We start from the raw sequence: 20,509 nt of genomic DNA on the forward strand, positions 1-20,509 counted from the left end.
ACATCGCGACACACGGTCACGCCGGGACACACGGACACGCCGGGACACGGACACCGGGGAGGGCCGGGCCAGCCCCACGCGTTGCCACGGCGACCGGCGGCAGACGTGGTCGCCAGGGCAACCTGATGCGCCTGCGCAGCCGGGAGACTGAGTTAGCGGAAGTGCGTCATGCCACTGACCCTCACGCCGGAAGAGCTTGTGCCGCCGCTTCCTGCCCGGTGCGGCGAGTGCGGCGGAGCGGCCTTTGGGTTCGTCCCGTCCCGTCCCTCGCAGGACGCTCCGCTCGGCACGATGGTGAAGCCACGCTACAAGGGCCGCAGCACCATCAACCCCTCCCGCGCCAGCACCAATCCCGGTATGTGCGGAGGCCGTAGCGGGCCGGGCCGGGCCGTAGCGGGCCGGGCCGGGCCTGACGCTGTCTTGTCTCCGCAGATCGTGTCGGGGGCGCGGGAGGAAACAACATGCGGGACCGAGCCACCATCCGGCGCCTCAACATGTACCGGCAGAAGGAGCGGAGGTGAGAGCGGCGGGGTCCCGGCCTGGCCGCGCCGCCGCCGCCGTTACCGGTGCCGCGGGGCGCAGGTGGCTCCGTGCGCCCGCCCGGGCGGAGGCGCTGACCGGTTTCCCGCGGGGCCGGGCTCCCGCCGGGCGCGGCGGCGAGCGGGTGCCGGTAACTGCGCTGTCGGTAACGCTGCCGGGCCGCGGCCTGCGGGACAGACCGGAGCCTTGCGGCGCAGTGAGCGCGTTTGTCGGTGCCGAGCAGCGGCGTGACCTCCGCTGCCCACGCACGTTCAGCCGCGCTGAGGGCCGCTGCCCGCACTCTGATGCCAAAATGCCTGTTTATTGGCACGGAGCTGCTCCTCCGTGTTTCCTGTGATAACGTGAGCTGGGAAACCTTGTCCTGAGCTCCAAACAGACCAGCGGTGTGTATCAGGGAATGCAGCTGGAAAACACGGGGTGCAGAACAGCTGATGTGATCTCCCTGGAATGTTGTGAACCCCAAAAATGCCCAGAATTCCTTCATTTCCCACAACAGCGTAACTCTAAAGCTCACCTCAAAATGTCTGAAGAGCCTGACTTCCACACGGCTCCTTCATGGAGAGACACCCCCTCACTCTGCTTGAGAATTGCTGGCTGTGGAGCAGCTCCCACCTCATAAACATGTCTCTGCCGTCTTGCAGATGCTGCAGAGTGTTCTGAGAGTCCTGGTTCAGATTAGCGGTTGTGTGTTGTTTTGCCAGATTTCACTTTGTTTTGAGAGCAGACTGGGGAATATGTATTTTCAAAAATTATTAAATTTAAGGCAGGTCTCAACTTGGAAATCATCTTATGGTGAGTGCTGTGCACCAGCTGATGGGTAGAGCTGATTGAAAAGTTCCACGTGAGCCCATGAGAGAAGAAAGCAGGGTTTACTAGGAAATTGTACATTGGTACTTTTTGCAACCCAATAAGCTATTCCTGGTCTGACATAAGCAGCCTTCATCAAGAGTCTGGTCACGCTGGAGTGAGACTTTGGAGTGTGCACTCACCAACATCACTTCTGCAGTGTTTAAGTTAATTAGCCTTTACAGGCAGTACTGTCTCTGATAACAATCTCAGGGGCACTGGTTCTAGATGAAGGGTCTTTCTGGATTTTGTGGATGTACTTCTGGTCTAGTGAACAAAAGTGCTAGAGGGGTGTGTGCTGCCCTGCGTAGTTACATGTGTTCTCATTCTTTGCTTAGAAACAAACATGGTAAAGTGATTAAGCCTCTACAGTATCAATCAACAGTGGCACCAGGCACAGTTGCAAGAGTGGAACCAAATATTAAATGGTTTGGTGAGTTGTTTTTTGTTTTTTTTTTTTCAATTTGCAGACTCAGCAAGCTTAAAAACCGTTGAACTTTGTGTGTTTGGAGGGTGTTTATTTCAGAATTGGGGTCTCAGTGCTGTCTGGGACAGATACTGAAAATGGAGGTGAAGGATCTCCACCGTAGGCTTGGGTATGGGCTCATGCTTCGCATGTACCTGTACTTTGGATGTTTGCTTTCTGCGCACTCCTCTAAAGTGTGGTTATTCTGTCCCCTTTGGTCATTTTCTGGGGTTTGCCTGTGTGTACATATGTCGTAGCCTATGTATGTTAAGTGTCCGAGGGATACTTTTAAAAATTTTCTTCAAGTGGTGGGAAAGAAAGGGGTTGGCTTATTTATGCTAATTTGGGGTTTGTTGCAAGTAAAATCCTCTATTTTTTGTCACTGGTATTTTTGATTCCAGATGGAATATTAATATTTTATTAGTGTACCTGGGGTCTTTGAAGCAGTTAAGATGAGGAGTGGTCAGGTACAATATGTATTTTTACATGCAGGAAATACTCGTGTGATCAGGCAATCATCCCTACAGAAATTTCAAGAAGAGATGGAAACTGTCATGAAAGATCCTTACAGAGTGGTCATGAAGCAAAGAAAGTTGCCAATGTCCCTTTTCTACGATCGGATTAAACCACATGTGGGTATTGTTCATCTGTACAGGGTGAAGGCTGGGTTGTGTGGGCAAAGGTGTCATGAATTTTATTTATCTGCGGGTGATTGTGCCGTCTCTGTTCAGTCTGGTGAAATGTTGTGTTCTAGAAGCATTGGGAGGGGCAATTAGAGCAGGTGACTCGGGGAAGGATATTTTTGACAGCTTGTCACTATGGACATCAAATGTGAAGGCAAAGAAGCAGTGTATTACTTCCCCATAGTTTATGAGATCTATTAATTATTAGAAATTTTCATTTTTTGGTAGGAAGCTTACCCTAAAACATCCTAGGTTAGTGTACCAGCTTAGGATGACTGTAGCAGCTTGCCACCTTATGTTCTAATGCTTCTAATAGCTCCCATGACAGAGGGACCTTTTTTGAGGATGCTTCACACTGCAGACATTCTTGTATGATGAATTTGAACTCAAATATGTGCTTTTCATCTTGAATCAGAAATTCTTGTGCATGCAGCCTTCATTTCTAGTACATCAAGTTTTAGATATTACCAGGTTTCTTTCATAATGTCTGAACTATTATTTTGGACTTTTGCTAGCTATTTCTTCATATGGAAACTTTCCAGGTTTATGTCATAAAAATGTTACCTAAATTAAGGAAAAAATCAAGAAACTAAGATGTGCATTACAAAAACAAATTACTTCTTTCAGCAATGAATTGTATGCCATTCGGAGGAAAGTTGGCATTCATTACAGGCTTTAAAATCTACAGTTTTGATTGTAATTATCCCTGACAAAAATCTGTGAGTTTGGCGAGATTTGTGCACTTGTTAGAAAAAATAAGAAATGATCAAAGATACCAGCTGAATTTTCATCACGGTAGCTTTAATTACATTTGACATCACTTATGGTGAAAGAATTGAAGCGTAGTTCTTTGGCAAGTGTGATGTGTTTTGTTGCTTATTAAATATCCACTCTTACGTTTCTCAAAGATTAAGCTGGAAAACTCAAACATTGTTAGGAAAGTGCCTGTAACTCTTGTCACAGGTTGCAGAGTTGTGTTGAATGAAGGTCTTGTTCACTGCATGTCATGAGAGATGGAAAAAACAGTGCTTGTGGGTTTTTTTACGAACCTGTTTTTCCTTAGACCTCCAGAGTTCACATTCTTGACACAGAAACATTTGAAACAACATTTGGCCCCAAATCACAGAGGAAAAGACCAAATCTTTCTGCAAGTGATGTGCAGTCTCTGGTGGAGAACGCTGAAGCCTCATCGGGATCTTATGATCAGGGCAAGGACCGAGACCTGGTGATAGAAGACACTGGTGTAAGGTAAATAGAAAGAAGAAATTATTCATTGTCTACAGTTCTGAAGAGCCAGCTTTGTTTTTAAAGAAGTATGTAGTACATCCATCAATGCTGTTGCTGTATGAGGAGTAAGGAAAGTGATATCAGCTGAATTTGGGATTTTTTAATCCTGTTTTGTCCCTATGTTTTTAACCAAACTGTTGCTTCCATTAGACTCTTCTGTCCTCATTCATAATTCGTTTTCTGTTGCATGTCAGAATATCTCCAAACTCACATTTTGGGTTAGATAAGGAACTGACTGGTAGGCAGATAGGAATCTTTGAAAGAGTGCATGTTTATAGGATCTTTCTGCAGATGGGTAGATTGAAGGCGGAGCACAGGGACCGGGGCTAAATCCCAGCTATCTGTTACTTGGGCCTCATCTCCTCTTTTGTCTGTAAATGGCTTGAGAGAAGACAATGCTGTAACCCTGTTACTGATGTCTCTGGTAATCCACTTTCAGGGATGAAGCACAAGAGGAAATATATAAGAAAGGACAGTCCAAAAGAATCTGGGGTGAGCTCTACAAGGTAAGCAACATTTATAATTTGCAGCAGAGTCATGTCTAGCTTTCAGCCTTTATGAAGTCAAGTGCTTCAGCACACCACTGGAAATCCTATACAGCAATAATCAGAACAGCTCTGAAAAACCATTCATTGCTCTGTTAGGGAAGCTTTGATACAACTGAGCTTGCTGCAAAGTTTCTTAGAAACGTTAAGACAGTGACTTTCTTCATGCAGTGATGTCCTGAATTTGTCACTCCCTTGCCTGCTTTCCTGTCAGCCTAGTTGGAACGGACTGACTTGAAACCATACACCCTTTTTCTGGTACTGATACGGTACATAAACACAAACAGAGAAAGCCAGCTGTAGAAGAGAGCAGAGATTCATTTTCAACTCTCTGCCTGACTGAGCTTGATTCTTGAGTTCTCATCTCACTGGAACAAACATCCTTAAAATAGATGATCTAGAGATCAACTGGCAGAAGGAAGGTGTTAGCTTCTCTTAGGTTCCTGGGTCTTCACCACAAATAAACCAGTCATATGCCCTTAAGTTTTGTTAGGCGAAAAACATGTGGCATATTGATAGGGTCGTCTTTGAAGGGCCCTGACCCTCAGTTCCCCATAAGCCACCTTGACTGTTAGAGAAATGGAGACTGAGAGTGCATTAGGGTTGTAAGAGCAGTTTGTGTGCTCTCAGTGACTGTTAGGTGTGAAATTGCTTGACTTTTTGCTCTGAATTTCTGAATGTAGCTTAAAACCTTTTCATTTAGATCTAAAAGCACTGGGAATGATAGAGCAAAACAGATTTCAGTAAGATGCTGCCAAAAATGCAGGAAATAGCTGTGAAACAAATTCACTTGGCTTGAAGCAAGTCGTAAAATGACAGCTCCCTGCTGTAGATGCTTAGCGGACTAACAGCAGGTTCCTACTTGGTTGTGTGTTTCATATTGATCCAGAAAACATGTTTTATATCCTGATCCTTTATGAAATGGCAGAATTGAATTGCTGCAGAATGGATGGCAAACATTGTTTTTGTCTACTGAAGCAATTAATTTTCCCATTTGGGTGCAGTGTTTTCTTTCCCAAGTGCTACCAGCATCTTCCTGGTGCCTAAGAACAGGTAAAAGCTATTAGCCTGAATCTGGAGGGGAGCAAGGAGAAGAGAGAGTGGAAGATCGATGGATATTAGTCTGAGCTTCAGTAGTCTATGGGGAAGTAACAGTTGTTTGTGAAGGATACAAGGTTTTTAAATTAATGTTGTAGTTTAGAAACTTTGGGGAGGTATAGACATCTTACTTTCTGTAAAATCCTTTCCTTCTGTGTGATTTTTTTTTTTCAGGTGATAGACTCATCAGATGTTGTTGTTCAAGTTCTTGATGCCAGGGATCCCATGGGTACTCGCTCCCCTCATGTGGAATCTTATCTTAAAAAGGAGAAACATTGGAAACATCTCATTTTTGTCCTGAACAAATGTGATCTTGTTCCTACCTGGGCTACTGTAAGCACAGTCCTGCCTGTTACTCCTTGGACCTTCTTTGTTCCTTTTGTAGCCTCTGCTTTAATTCTGTTGCCAGTCCTCATGCTGGTCTCAAAGGGCATAATGTAACTGGGTCAATGGGAACTCTCTGCTTGCCTGCTATAAAAGTAACAATTACAATGTAAATCTGTCCAAGTTTGGCTGAGTTGAGCAACACTCACCAGCCACAAATTCTCTACTTCCTCTGTCTGGATTTAACAGTTCAGCTGATGTCTCCAGAGTATGCTAAATGTTAGTCAGCGTAAGATCCATATCCACCACAGCTGGTTTGCTTTATATTGTTAAACTAATTAGTTTTAGCTAGCAGTGAAGGCGTTTTTGGGAAATTGTTTGTCTTTTATAAAAACAATACTCAAACCTTTTAGCTATTGGGTTGGTGAAATGCTTCAAAGGTTCTTATATAGCAGTTTTCATAGACACTTACATTTGTGACCCAAGTGAAGATGCTGTGTACTTCTGCTTATAAGCAGATTGTTTCACCACCTCCGCAGCACAGGATCCCTAACCAAGTAATGTTTTCCTCTTTAGAAGCGCTGGGTTGCTGTCCTGTCCCAGGAGTATCCAACACTTGCTTTTCATGCCAGCCTCACAAACCCTTTTGGCAAAGGTGCTTTTATACAGCTTTTAAGGCAGTTTGGAAAGGTACAGAATAATTTTGGTGATTTTTATTGTTGTTTGGGGAGGGGGAGGTGTTTAGTGTGGAGTCCTCTGTTTTGTTAGCGTTTGGGGATCAGTACACTTTCTGATGGCCATTCTGTCAGCAAACGGCTCCATCAGTAAAACTCCCTTCTTTGGAGAGAAAATGGAAAATATTTGTTCAAATATGTTCAAAATGTTTGTCAAACTGAGGAGATCCACAAAGAGTGAGTTGGACCATCAGTCTCTGGCCTGGGTTTGTTGTAGACAGGGTATCCAGTTGACACTCCTAGGTCTCATCTGAATGTGTAGGAGAGGAACGTATTTCACACCTGTTTGTCCTGCATGTATGCATATTCTATTAAGGTATTGCCCTTTTAAGTGTCTTCATTTTTCAAGAAAGGCACCTTCTGTTGCCTTTAGATTAGTTACTGTCTCTTCAGGCCACATCTATATTCTATCCCCATCTGCTGTTTGTATTTGCTTGGTTTCTCATCATAAACGGTTTCTAAATAAGGTGTTCACAAGTAATTTTAGAGCAACAAGGAATGCAAGGGGTTCATGTCTTTCTTTTGAAGTAGCAGATATTCTCCTCAATGCTTGGAGTTCTTGGATGGCAAGTTGGTTGTACCCTTATACATTTCTCTTGATAGAAAAGAGCTGATCTCATTTTTTGACCTGGTACTTTGAAGTCCCCTTTGCTTTCCAATATAGTGAGAACAGTAGCTGCTCAAATGTTCAGAACTGTAGTAATTCTGTCTTTCTCTATGAGATGTTAAAAAGATGTGCTATTTCTTAACAGTTACACTCTGACAAGAAACAGATCAGCGTGGGTTTCATTGGTTATCCAAATGTTGGCAAAAGCTCAGTGATCAATACATTACGGTCTAAGAAGGTCTGCAATGTGGCCCCTATTGCAGGTGAAACGAAGGTAGGAAGAGATCCCTACATTAAAGATAAAAATTAGTTATGTAAGTGCATTGTCAAAGGCAGAATTCATGAAAAATTAGCTCAGTGATGTTTTCAAGTCTTAACACTTGAACTGTACAGGCTATGTGACCCTGAGTTTGAGGAGTGGCTGATCAACAGGCATTGCTCTGAAGCACTGCTACTGGAAGCATTCCTGAGTTCCCACTCTACCTGTACAGTAGCGCTGTGATCTGAATGCTCAGCAGCCCTGACTCGGGGTCTGCACTTTCCCGAGTCACATTATTTGGTATATTTGTGCTGTCAGGCTCTGCTAGTGCTGGTTTTCTAACTCTGTTCTTCAAGAATGTGACCGTAAACAAGAAGACAAAGTTACGAGAATCTTCTTTGCTAGCCTGTTCATTTTACTCCTAAATATCACTAAAGTTAAGGATCATGGAAGAGGAAGACCACAGAATACTGGAGTTTGTTGTGATTGTAGTTTCCTCACCTTGGTCCTGTGAGTTAGTAGTCTGGTGCAAAACCTTAGGGATAGCATTGGCTGATTCAGAAGGAGCAAGGTGCAATATGTCTTGGCTAGCTAACAAAAATGCCAAGTTATATTCCATTGTCTGTTAATGCCAAGTTCCTAAGATGAATCCTGTGTGTTAGAACTGTGCATTTAAAAATCAGAACAGAGCTGTGTGGAAGGAGGTAACATGGGGAACTACTGATCTCTTTCAGGTATGGCAATACATTACCTTGATGCGGCGGATTTTTCTCATCGACTGCCCAGGTGTAGTTTATCCCTCTGGAGACACAGAAACAGACATTGTGCTGAAGGGAGTGGTATGTATCTGCACTAAATGCTGGAAGATCTTTGCTGTTGTCAATATGATGGGTTCAAAGAAATGAATGCACACTTCCCAAAGGGTTGATATTCTACCATTTGTTTCCAGGTTCAAGTTGAAAAGATTAAGAGCCCTGAAGATCATATTAGTGCGGTGCTGGAAAGAGCCAAACCAGAGTACATCAGAAAGACGTACAAGATTGATTCCTGGAAGGATACAGAAGACTTCCTTGAGAAACTTGCTTGTAGGACTGGAAAACTGCTAAAGGTGTGATGACTTTCTGCATTTGCAGGCTGGAAGAGCATGTGGCCTGTTACTGAACATGGGAAATAGAAATGTTTCTGTTGCTTATAGGTAATGGAAAGGTGGTATGCCCTGCAAATGTGGACATAAACTGTTACTGGGTTCTTTCAGGGTGGTGAGCCTGACCTGCAAACTGTGAGCAAGATGGTTCTCAATGACTGGCAGAGGGGCAGAATCCCATTCTTTGTGAAGCCACCGAATGCAGAAACAGGTCCCCAGGTGAGAATGTGATGCTTGTGCCGCCTCTTGTATGTTATTCAGTTCTCCTAATGGTATTCACTGTTCTTTTTCCCAGAGTGCCATGTAACTTGGGCAGTGCATGTCTTGGACTCTGCCCAAGTCTGGTGATTCAGGCGACACTTGCTTGAATTTGGTGAGGATCAGGTAGCAGTGCTCTTCACAGAGATGTCTGAGCCATTTTACAATCTTCTGACTACCAGAAGTGTCAGTAATTCTCCCGTTGTTAGCCTGTTATCTTAGACTTTTTCCAATAGAATTCTTCCAAAGAGATAAAATGGAAATTGCTCTCAGAGATGGTGGGACAGACTTTGTGGATAACACATCCATTATGCCCTTTCTTGTAGCCTCCTGCATTGGAAGCAGCTATGACATCAAGCCAAGATAATAATGAAGAGAAAATCTCTGAGTCGGTAGCATCAAGTGTGGAGCCAGTAGAAGAGAAGAATAATACAGACACTGAAATTAAGCAACTCATGTCACATGTTCGGCAGAACTTTGGGAGGATTAATGTGGCACCTCAGTTCTCAGAAGAAGACCTGGTTCCTGTAGATGTGCCAGGCTTTGAAACAGACAATGATTCTTCTGAAGAGGAGGAGCAGGAAGAGGAGAAAGAGGAAAATGAGCAACATCAAGATTCAGTAGAGGAGGAATCGCAGTTGGCTGTACCAGGTGCCAGGGAGAGCTCCAAGGCGGTTCTTAAGGCTTTGGAGGAGAAGATTGCAAAATACAAAAAATTTCTGGATAAAGCCAAAGCCAAGAGATTCTCAGCAATAAGGTATCTGAATTTGTTCAGTGACTCAAGTGTTTCACAGGGGGGAAAAGAGTTAATGCAGTTCTGCTGTGGTTTTGCTCCATTCATGATTCGCTTGACTGGTTCCTCTGTGTTGCCACCCACAAGTTGCCACAGCTTATCTAGCTTAGCCATAAATATTTGAACTTTGGCCAAGCAGCAGTTTGTTTTTGAAAGATTATTCCAAGAAGTCCTGTTTACTAGCCTAACTAAAAATGTTCTTGCTTTTGGAGAGCTGCCTCTTAACCTATGGATTAGAAATCTGTTGGTATTCTGGGTAGCAATATTGCATCCTTGGATCTCTCCTTGATGCTGCATTCTTTCTTGAGCAGTACCAAGGCTAATGCCCTACATGGATATGCCAGCTGGTCTCCATGCATGTACCAGAGTATCCCAGCTCATCCAGCAGGCCTAGTTTTAGCAAAGCTCATCCACCAGCCTTGTGAGGACTAAGATTTCAAGGTTAAGTGTTATATTTTGTCCCTCTGTGCAGCGCACAAGCCCAGTAAACTCCAGAGACAAGATTACTGTAATATGTTTTTGAGGTGCAGAGGCTGTGGCTTTGCTGCTGACAGGCTACTGGGATCTGTTGGAGACTGATCACTTCTCAGAGATGGTTACATTTTGTGTTATGACATTCTTTTATTGCTTATTTTATCTTTTGTAGAATCCCTAAGCAGCTGAGTGAAAAAGTGTTTGCAAAATCCATGCAGAAGTCTGAAGAACCCAAAGAAACTGAAGACAGAGGTAAAACAAGATTAGCAGATGTTCTTAATCTACATTTGGAAATCCTATAAGGAAGAGAAGAGAGGGAGCTAGGGGGGGAAGTGTTCATTAGCTCCTGATTGCAAGTTCTTTTTCCCCTAGAGCTATTTAAATGTTTCCATAGCTAACCTAAGGGCTGCCCAATGACCTTGCTGTAGCCTTTCTATAGAACACCTGTCTGTATATTAAGGTATGTCCTTCTACTAGTGAATGAGGGTAAGCAAAGACAAATGTTGTATTTCCAAAAGAATGGTGCTATGGGCAGATTGCAGTCTGAGCAAATTCCGTTCCACACGGTATAATATTACACAGAAGGGAGTGGAAGGGGTTTACGACATTATAAAAGCACAGAGCTACTTCAGGCTATAGGTTTTATTGGGGTAATTTCAAGAGTGTGGCTTCAGTTTCCATAGTAAGTTTGATTAAAGGCTAAATGGTGGGAGAACCCTCTTCCGACAAGACTATGAAATTCTTCTGGACTTGCATGAGACTTTAAGCAGTCTGCTTCTCAAGAGCAGTTTTCATAGTAATAGTGAGTGATTCTCTGGTAAGGACCATGCATGTTGTTTTGGTAGAAGCTATTAAAATATGACCAAAGGAATGCTTTGCTGAAGTAAATGGGGTGGTGACCCCAGTCTTAAGTGCTGCAAAAGAGATGGGTGGTTTGGAAGATGCCCAAGTATGTGATCTCTGCTGTTTGCAGGCAGCACAGAGAAGAAAAGAAAAAGGAAAGGAGAAGAGGAAGATGATGATGACCTTTTGGGTAAACAGCCTTGCAAGAAACTTACATCCAAAGAAGTAAGTGTGATTTCTTGTAGTACAACAAATGAGCTGGCTTCTTTTATACATAGATTTCCCATTACCACTTAAGAGCTTTGAGACTGGGTGCTAGTAGGAGGGAGAGAGCGTGGGGATTGTAGCTGAGGTAGGGTGAATGTGAAGACAGGGTGACTTGCTGCTGAAAAGGGTCCAGCAGGAACCACAACAGAAGGAGTGTTGAAGGGGAGAATCCTTTGTGGGTAACCATCTGCTTTCAGCATTAGCTTGCCCACTGATGCTGTTAAGAGAGCAGGGGTCTAAATGTTGGGAGATGGGAGAATTTGGAACTAGATGGGCAGTACTATTCTGTCTTGAAAGAGAGCTGCTGCTGCTATTTTCTGTTCATGTTAGTCAAGTCTAAACAGTTCTTCTAGAGTAACTTAAATACCAAGTGAAATAGTCTGTCTGTAGGACTTTGAAAGTGATTTGTAAGCAAACTTGTACAGCAAGGGCTTTTTGGAAAGGGGAGCAGAAGACTGGGGGGAGGGGAGGAGAAGACTGAATTCCATTTATGAATGTTCTGTCACATCTGCTGTTAAAGACCTCTTACGTGACTATGCCCATCAGGTTGCTTCTTGTATCTTGTTTACTACTTCTGTAAAGATTAAAGTGTATCTTCCTTTGTAACATTTTAAGAGCATGGGGGGGTGGGTTCCGTATCAATGTCCATATATTCACGTCAGTAATGTTTTGTTTGAAATTATTTATTTTACTTAAGGCATGTGGAATGCAAAGTGAACAATGTTTGAAAGAATGCAAACAAATTCAGGCTATGGATACTGTGGATTTGCTAATGTGTTTTGTGTGTATTTGCAGAGAAGACGAGCTGAGAGGCAGCAGCGCTCCAAGAAAGTTGGAGTCCGGTATTATGAAACTCACAACGTGAAAAATAAGAATAAGAACAAGAAAAAAACTGGCTTGGAGGAACAAAGATCAAAGCACAAAAAATACAAACATAAGCAATAACTGCTTATTCTATTAAATTTTACATAAAACAGCTCTAGTATGCAGTGGCTTTTTTTAATATAAAACTTGTAGTTCCCATTCAAAGCCTAGTTTGACTTGTCTGTCTTGTTCCCAGGAGTAGCATCTCACTCTTTGTAGCTGCATCATCTGAAAGTTCTTTATGCAGTTGGAGACCGTGGTATTTCCACATCACCATCTAAGGCCAGTAAACACTGCATTGGCAAAACATATCCTGAAGTGTTATTCAGTGGTGGTGGTTTGTTTGTTTTGTTGTGTTTTGGTTTTTTTTGTTTTTGGTTTTTTTTTTCTGGAAACTAGCTTTATGGAGTTTTTCATATGACTACAGTGAATTATCTTTCCCATGTCTGCTTGCTATGTATATCCAGCTAGTTACACAGGTTATCTCAAGTAAAGATTTCTTTTGCTTCCACTGAGAAGCGATGCTTGGAATGTTATCATACCCCTCTTTCCTTAGAAATAGCCACGTAGAGAGCATTGGTATTGCTCATCCTAGGTTACTACTATGGGTTCTGACAAGGCATTTTGATGTACAATTAACACAACTCTCCAAGAGAAAAAGAAAGAAATAATACAATTACGCTGCCTTCAGTTACTGGTAAGTGAAAATTCAAGATTGCTTTATGAAGACAAATCTTTGTCACTAATTGCGAACTTCTTGCTCTGACAGCTCTTCTGAGCACTGCCTGGAGAACAGCAAAAAAATCTACTTGTTTGGTGCAATGATGCTTTCAAGTTGGGCCTGAAAAACAAATGAGACAGTACATCAAATTAGATTCAACCTAAAAAATAAACCTGCGTTGCTGTAAAGTGATAAATTGTTACATATTCAAAGCAAGGAGCTGAGGGATGCTGCAATACTTCAAGAGAAGCAGGCCAGGGTTTTTTTCCGTAGCAATTCCATTCCTTACTACATGTTTTATAAATTAGCTTTTCATTCTTGGCATACACACTTGTTGCATTCTGAGAAGAAAAGAGCTGGCCTTGGTTCCATACAATGAAAGACTCGTTTTATAATGTAAAGCATTGAAGAGGAAATTAAATAAAAGCTGTTGAAACAGTGGTCTGAATTGCCTGACTTCAGGCTGGACTATGTTAGTTAAATTAAATATTTGGCTCTCTCACATTTGGAACACAAACTCTGACTCTGGGACAAAAGTAGCTGGGAACAGAAAGTTTTTCAGTTGCTCAGACAACTTGACGCCCAATTAGTAGATTGATCGGAGAGCTACCCATGCTTAGGGAGTGTGTAGCGCATGAAGCTTCCAGGACTCTTAGATTGTCCTCTTCCTAGAGCTGCCATCAAAACAAACTACAACACTAGTATACACACAGCTGTTAAGAATAGTTGTACTTCAAGGAAGAAACATGGATTCAGTGGCAACACGTATTTGATCTAACAGTTATTCCATTTTGTGCCCTGAAAGATTTCAGGATGGCCTGAAGATGTCAGTGGTTTAGAAAGGAGAAACTAGGAACAATGAAGATGAGGAAAGCAGCTCGGTGTAAAGGAAATGTTTTTAGCGGTAGCCAGAAACATTTAATGTTGTTTATGGTAACATTTTTTCTTTACTCAAAAGATGTGGGATTTTTTTCCTTTCAAAATCAAAGTAATGAGCAGAAGTGCTGTTTTCACCAAAGCAGCATGCACAAAATTACTCCTGTAATTATGCAGTCCCTACTGCGTAAGTACACAGTTGTTCTTATTAGGTAATATTTAATGTTAAGTCATGTGTCTCGTTATCAGGGAGTCAACTTTAATGGCCAACGGCAAAGAAACAAAACTTCTTAATTTGCCTTCGCTAGATTTTCTGTTTTGTAGTTGAGAAGGGGTGCTAACCATTGCAACCTTACAATCAAGTTATGCAGAAATAGATTCCTAGGGTATCAGTGAAGTTTGAAGCCTCTGCATTTGCGGTTCAGCTGCATGCATCTGCTCTCCAGCTGACTATAACAATTTATCATTTTCTGAACAAGTTCAAAAAATTTCTCCCTGGCAAATGTGTGTATGACTCAAATTCAATCTGACCTGTTGTTTGCATCATCAGGTTTACTAGTAATGACCAATTGCTGACAGAGCAAGGAAGTAGAGAATGCAAAAGTGCTGTTTTCCCATTTCATTAAAAATTTAGAGAAAGTGGAACGTTCATACAAATACATCATAAATGTAACACTTAAAACTGTAAGGAGAAAGATATTTTTATATCTTTCCAATTACAAAATGAGAAGTTTTACCATTACTATTTTGAATTGTGTTTTTTTTACTAACCTTCAGCTGTTGATTTGTTCGTTTCAGGAACTGAACTTCTTCAGTGTGTTTCTTTTCTTCTATCTGTTGCCTTTCACTTTCACGTTTTTCAATGGCTTCACATTTAGCTTTCTGTTCACTCACTTGTCTTTCCAGCTGCCGCTTTTCCTCTTCTAGCTCTGCAATCTTGGAAAAGAGCACAAGTTTTGTTTGTTAGTAATCAATTTTCAGTTAAGATTTTCAGTTAAGATGGGAAAAAGTTGTATGTTGTACGGTCTTTAAAGTGTTCCAGATAGAATAGCACATGATTTATGAAGTGCAATTAAGCCCTAGGAAAACAGTAAGACAAGCGTTTTGGTGATCTTCACTGCCATCCAGTGGAAACAAGAGATAACTGATTTCCTATAAAACTTTATATGTAATATCCTTATGCTGTATCACGTGCAGAAAACTACATTATGGGGTTAACAGCCCAACTTACTCTTTTTTCCATGTCAGATTTGCCCTGCTCAGCTTGTAGTGCCTTCCGCATGCCAAACGCAATGCTGCTCTCGTACAGCGTCTGGTAAGCAGCAATTGTCATTTGGATTTCATCCCTGACTCGAAGCAGCAAGAGTCCTCGCTCTGCACAGTTAATTGTAGTTTCACGGATCAATTCATCTTTAAAGAAAGATGGCGACAATCTGGTTAGAGTAGCTACTGTACTCTGGGAATGCTGGATACATACAGGGTCCAGAGATTGTTGCCTTTTACCTATTCTCTGCACCACGGAAGCAATGGGGATTTACCAGAGATAGTCATAATTTATTTTTCTCTTTTTTGTTACATTACAGCTATAGCATTGAGTGCTAGCAAACGAAAGCAGAGTGGTGGTACAGAACCTATGGTAACAAGAGTGATACTGATCTGCTAAAGCTGTAACAGCAAATGCCTAAAAGTTTGTAACGACTTTTTGCAGTTATCGGGAAGCCTCCAGGAAAGTTGAGAGCCTCCAGAAGGATCCTGCTCAAACCAATGGTGACCTCTTGCATTTGGAAGACTGGCAGCAGGTCATCAGGGTCTGTAAGAGTGCTTAACAGTTATACGGTGTTTTAAGTTATTTTAAATTAACTGTTGAGTTAAGGACAACTAAGAGAATTCGCGTCTTTTACTGTCATGTGTATGTGTCTCTTGAGGGTCAGCTTTATGAGTGACAAGGCAGCGTAAAGCGCTCTGTGTAAAGGCTGGCGGCGTGGGTCGGGGTCACACCCCTCTGAGCTGCAGAGCACTCAAGAGCTGTGGGCCGGCAGCAAAGGCGTGAGCAGTGCGGCTGCCGGAGCAGCAAACCCTCGCCCTGCACGGCCAGCACGCCTCAGCCAGCCCTGCCCGGCGCGGACCGAGGCCACATTAAACCTTCTGGAAGGAGGAACGCTGACAGGGACGCGGATGCGGGAGCCCCAGCCCGTCGGGGAGCGGGTGAGGAGCAGCGATGCTTTCGGCGTTCGCCGGTTTGGGCACTGACCGAAGCACTGCGTGTAGAGCTCCCTGCGCACCGGGCAGATGCCGGTCTCCCGTGCCTGCCTCTGCTGCAGCCGCAGGTCCAGCTGCTCCTGCAGGTGGACGACGTCCAGGCGGGTGCTGGGCGCGCTGGACACCTCCTGCACCCACCGCTGGTTATCCTCCTCCCACTCCCTGTCACGACACAGCACCGGGCCTCACTGGGTGCCCCCCGCGGGCCCGGCCGGGCTCTGCCGGGCAGGGGCGGGCCCGGCCCCGGCCCCGCTCCCGCTCACCGCGGCGGCAGGATGGCGTTGAGGAGCTCCTGCGGCTGCTTCGCGGACTCGGCGGTGGCGGCGGCCGTCCGGGGCGGCGGGACGGGCCCCGTCGGGGCGGGCGGCGGCGGGGTCCCCTTCAGCGGGCGGGCCTGCGGAGAGAGAGAGAGAGCGGAGCGCGGGAGGTGCCGGGCGGCGGGTAGCCCGCGGGCGCCCCGTCCCGGCCCCGCTCACCCCGGGGGAGCGCTTCTCCGTGCGGCGGGTGACGAGCACCGGCGGGTTGTACCGCAGCAGCGAGTCCGGCGGCGGGATCATGGCGGCCGCGGCCGTTGTCGCCATGGCGACGGGGTCTTTGGTTTCCGCCTCCCGTGCGCAGGCGCAGAAGCGCCCGAGGGCGGTGCTGGCCGCCTCGGCGGCGGAAGCGCTTCCGCGCGCGGGCCGGAAGCGGCGCGCACTTCCCTTTGTGGCGGCCGGCGGCGCCATGGAGGCGGCGGCGGCGGCGGCGTCGGCCGAGCGGCGGCGGGAACGGCGGCGGCGGCGGGAGGTGGCGGTGAAGGCCGAGAAGCGGAGCCCCCGGCGCTCCGCCTCCCGCTCGGCCCGGGGCAGCCAGTCGCCGCCGGCCGAGGAGCGGCGGGGCCCGGCCGGGCCGCGCCAGGGCAGCCGCGGCAGGAGCAGCAGGTAGGGCCGCCCGGCGGCTGCGGGCCCCGCGCTGCGCCCGGCCCGGCCGCGGCTCCCGGGGCTCAGGCTTCCTGTCGTTGTTTTTAAGATCGCCCAAGAGGAAGAGCAAGTCCGGGCGGAGGAGCCGGTCCCCGCGGGGCAGGAGGAGCCGGAGCCCGTGCCACGCCGCCGTGAAGGTGAAGCAGGTAAATGGCGCTGTCGGTAGCAGCGAGGCCCGGTCCTGCCCGCCGAGGGGTTCGCGGGGCCGGGCGCTCTTCCCGGCTCCGCAGCGACAGCCGTTCCTGTGAGACTCGGCCATGCGAGGTACGGAACACGACTTCTCGCCCGGCAGTTGTTTTCTTCTGGTCCTTGTGGCGCGGCGTGTGAGGAAAAGGAGGGTCTTGGCCGTTTCCTGGCTCGTGCTGCCCACCTCAGGCTTTGCCCTGAGGCCCTGGGTCTCCACACGCGCGGGTGAACCCGGCCTTTGCCGCTTAGGCAGGCTGTCCCCGCAAGCTTCTTTGCATGCCCAGAGCAGGTGACGCGTCGCGCCGTTTCTTGATCTTGCTTTATTTGGCACGAGTCGTAAGAATCCAGATAGTTTGGCAAGGAAATAAGTTTCCCTCGCTTTGCGTTAGCTCTGCCCACGACACGTCCAGGTAGGCGTTTTCCATGTGTAGGATTGCGATCTTCTTAAAAGCTGAGGTAGAGTCACTGCTCTCTCGTTCCAGTTCTGAATTCGTCACCATAAGCGATTCTTCCTTACAGGAGCGAGATGATCATTGTCGTAGAGGAAACGAGGAGCGAAAGCAGAGATACCCATCGGAACAAGAACACAGGAGAGAGAGAAGTGGTGACAGAGACAGACACAGAGACCACTCAGACAGAAGGAAGAATCCAAACGAAAGGCCTGGAGTTCGAGGCCACGAGCGAGAGAGGGATGTTCAGAACATCCGTGAGCAGCAAGCAGAGAGGGAGTTTTATAATGAGAGAAGACGAGAGCATCGACAAAATAACGAAGGCAGCGGTGTTGACCAGAATCCAGAACTCGGGCACTCTGATAACAAACCTAAAGAAAAAGCTTCTGTAAACAAAGAGAAGCCAAGCTTTGAACTGTCTGGTGCGCTTCTAGAGGATACCAACACTTTCCGAGGTGTTGTGATTAAGTACAGCGAGCCCCCCGAAGCTCGGATTCCAAAGAAGCGATGGCGCCTCTATCCTTTCAAAAATGACGAGTTTCTCCCAGTCATGTACATTCACAGGCAGAGTGCTTATCTTCTGGGCAGGCACCGCCGAATTGCAGATATTCCAATTGACCATCCCTCCTGCTCAAAGCAGCATGCTGTGTTTCAGTACCGGTAAGTATTACTCTGCCTGCTGGTGAAACAGGAATTTCTGAAGAAAAAAACAACCAAACAGAAAAACCCTGGGTATGCACAGTTGAGAGGTACGAGTTTGCTGTAAGTATGTTAGAGAGAGATGGAATTTATGTTTGACTGCTGCATATCGTCTTAGCAGTAAGCAAAAATATCTGTAATTCCTCTCATTTAACCACAGGCAGCCTTTTAGTAAGACAAATAACACAGCAGGGTTAAAGACGGAACTGTGCGTATATCTGAACTGGAATAAACCGGCAGGTGTAACTGGCAGTAAAAGTATTTCAATGAGAGGTTTTATTAATTTGGTCTTTCACAACAAAGTCTGCTGATCTCCTCTGAAGCAGCAGGGGTTGCTTGCTGCTGGAGACAAAGATGCTTTCTTAGGGAACAGCCATCTGTTCTGTTGTAGGAATTACTGTATTACATCATCAGAAGTTTCAGAAAGTGATGCAGTCTGTCAGAATCCACTCAGTCTCACACAGTTTCTCATTGCTCTCATCAGACCTGTTCAGACCTCTGCACGTACAGATCACTATTAACTGCAGTGGGGCTCACGTGTTGGAAAACCTGTCTGCTTTTGGACTACGTTTTCTGTCTCACGCTGTTGTGATTGAATCAGTGTTCTTTGTTTTGCTAGGCTTGTGGAGTACACTCGTGCCGATGGTACCGTTGGCCGCAGAGTAAGGCCCTACATAATCGACCTGGGCTCTGGGAACGGCACTTTTCTAAATAACCAGCGGATTGAACCTCAGCGTTATTATGAACTAAAGGAAAAGGATGTACTGAAGTTTGGGTTCAGTAGCAGGGAATATGTTCTTCTCCATGAATCTTCAGACAAATCTGAGGCCAACACAAAGGACGATGATGATGAGGAGGAGAAGGAGGAAGAGTCTGACAGTTAACAGATGAGGAGGAAATTGTGGGGGCGGGGTGCAAGGGAGAGAAATTCTTTGCAGTTGAACGTGCATTGGGATGTAAAGTGTTGGAGCATCACAGCACTGATGCCTCTTATTGCCTTAAAGTCCTTTTTCTGTTGCTGGTCTGTTCTCGTAGTTTGTTTTGGGGGACTTCACTGATCATTCATCTTTCACAGTTCTGCATATCAGGAAATACAGCTTTTTTTTTTTTCTTTTTTACCCCCTGACAAGCGAAAGAGCACCTGGATGTGAAAGCTCTGATGCTGGAAATATTCAACATTGACTGTCCTCTTCTAGGAAACGATGTAAAACATAGCTGGCATATTTAAAATTATTTTTATTAACTGTTTTGTCATAGCCCTTTGGAAATGCTACTTAACTGAAATATTAGCTAGAAAGTAACCCGATGCATTTTGTAACACGTCGTATTTGGTAGAGTTTGCCAAATTCCTTTGCCTGTTACGAGGTCTAGATGGGAAAATTTACCCGGCTCGCCACTAAAAAGGCAGAAATGTTGCAAAGCCCCTCTTGTATTTGTATGTTTGGGGTTGTCAGTTTGCCTTGTGATGACTTTCAGGGAGGGGCATTTCACTGGAATAGGCTACCTGAAAATTACAAGGTAATCTAACACAGAAGTTAAATGCTTCCTGGGATTTTAGGTGACAATACTGTGATTTGGGGTGAGGTCTAGGTCAGTGTCTGCCCAGTACCTGTTTCAACAAACCATGCTGAAGCTGTTACTGGATGTGGAGTGTCGGGCTCTAAAGCTGGGGCCTTTATTTCTGATACCACTCCTTATCACCCCTGCCCCATGAATAACTCCTCCTTGTTTTTGTTTGTATTACACATAAATACCTTTTATGTGGTGACATGTTTTAACCAGAGTTTGCACTATTTAAGTTTTCTTTTTATAAAAAGTTACGCAAATCACTTGTTTAAAATAGTCCTCTCCCCTGTAGAAGAAAACAACCCTTTAGGAAGAGAAAAAAACAATTCCACTCACTGAAAGCGCTTGCATATTTTTGGATGTCTTCTCCCTGTTGCTTTATGGTATAAGAAATGTGCATTTTCCACAATGTTTACTAATTTGCCTGGGTGTTTGTTCTGTGGTCACAAGCTATTCATACCCGCTGTGTATATACATTGTGTATACAAGTGTTGCAGATTGTATACACAGGCTAGGACATTTATGGTGTAAATACGGGGCATTGATGTAGGTTTTCAAACAGAGGGTAGAATGAGTTTTGGCTAGGAGGATCTCCTTTATATATACTCCCGGGGTTTTTAAATAAAGAATTTGTAAATTTAGCCCTAATCACTTGTAGTTGTAATATTTTTCTAGTGTTCCTTTTTTTCCCCTTTATGTTCCTTGAAATAGGTGAACTTTCAGTACTCACTTCAGTATTAAGGACACCAAACAAGTTAAAAA

The 20,509-nt window shown here is 45.1% G+C and overlaps 3 protein-coding genes across 5 annotated transcripts; 2 read left to right on the top strand and 1 right to left on the bottom strand.

The window, feature by feature from the left end:
- The first annotated feature begins 212 nt into the window (after positions 1–212).
- GNL2 (G protein nucleolar 2) lies at positions 213–12,144 on the top strand. The gene is made up of 16 exons (XM_069802842.1): positions 213–355; positions 433–517; positions 1,725–1,819; positions 2,345–2,484; positions 3,599–3,783; positions 4,262–4,328; positions 5,640–5,798; positions 6,366–6,479; positions 7,276–7,404; positions 8,124–8,228; positions 8,339–8,497; positions 8,645–8,752; positions 9,118–9,548; positions 10,231–10,310; positions 11,032–11,126; positions 11,964–12,144. Exons 1-16 carry the CDS (start codon positions 292–294, stop codon positions 12,111–12,113), a joined length of 2,166 nt encoding a protein of 721 aa, XP_069658943.1. The 5' UTR covers positions 213–291; the 3' UTR covers positions 12,114–12,144.
- A 574-nt stretch (positions 12,145–12,718) lies between these two features.
- On the bottom strand, positions 12,719–16,613 carry DNALI1 (dynein axonemal light intermediate chain 1). 2 transcript variants are annotated; one of them, XM_069802845.1, is made up of 6 exons: positions 16,365–16,510; positions 16,152–16,282; positions 15,881–16,050; positions 14,861–15,039; positions 14,401–14,565; positions 12,719–12,873 (listed from the first exon to the last, which is right to left on the bottom strand). In XM_069802845.1, exons 1-6 carry the CDS (start codon positions 16,467–16,469, stop codon positions 12,838–12,840), a joined length of 786 nt encoding a protein of 261 aa, XP_069658946.1. In that variant the 5' UTR covers positions 16,470–16,510; the 3' UTR covers positions 12,719–12,837. The 2 variants fall into 2 exon arrangements, 1 of the variants encoding a protein (XP_069658946.1); XR_011328022.1 differs by lacking the exon at positions 12,719–12,873 and having other exon boundaries at positions 14,530–14,565; positions 14,861–15,439; positions 16,365–16,613.
- On the top strand, positions 16,612–20,395 carry SNIP1 (Smad nuclear interacting protein 1). Of its 2 annotated transcripts, XM_069802843.1 has the most exons (4): positions 16,612–16,808; positions 16,897–16,993; positions 17,553–18,142; positions 18,801–20,395. In XM_069802843.1, exons 1-4 carry the CDS (start codon positions 16,612–16,614, stop codon positions 19,063–19,065), a joined length of 1,149 nt encoding a protein of 382 aa, XP_069658944.1. In that variant the 3' UTR covers positions 19,066–20,395. The 2 variants fall into 2 exon arrangements, with proteins under 2 accessions (XP_069658944.1, XP_069658945.1); XM_069802844.1 differs by lacking the exon at positions 16,612–16,808 and having other exon boundaries at positions 16,956–17,111.
- Positions 20,396–20,509: the final 114 nt, after the last annotated feature.

This window comes from Haliaeetus albicilla, chromosome 16 (genome assembly GCF_947461875.1).
Source record: "Haliaeetus albicilla chromosome 16, bHalAlb1.1, whole genome shotgun sequence".
Taxonomy (NCBI): Eukaryota; Metazoa; Chordata; class Aves; order Accipitriformes; family Accipitridae; genus Haliaeetus; species Haliaeetus albicilla.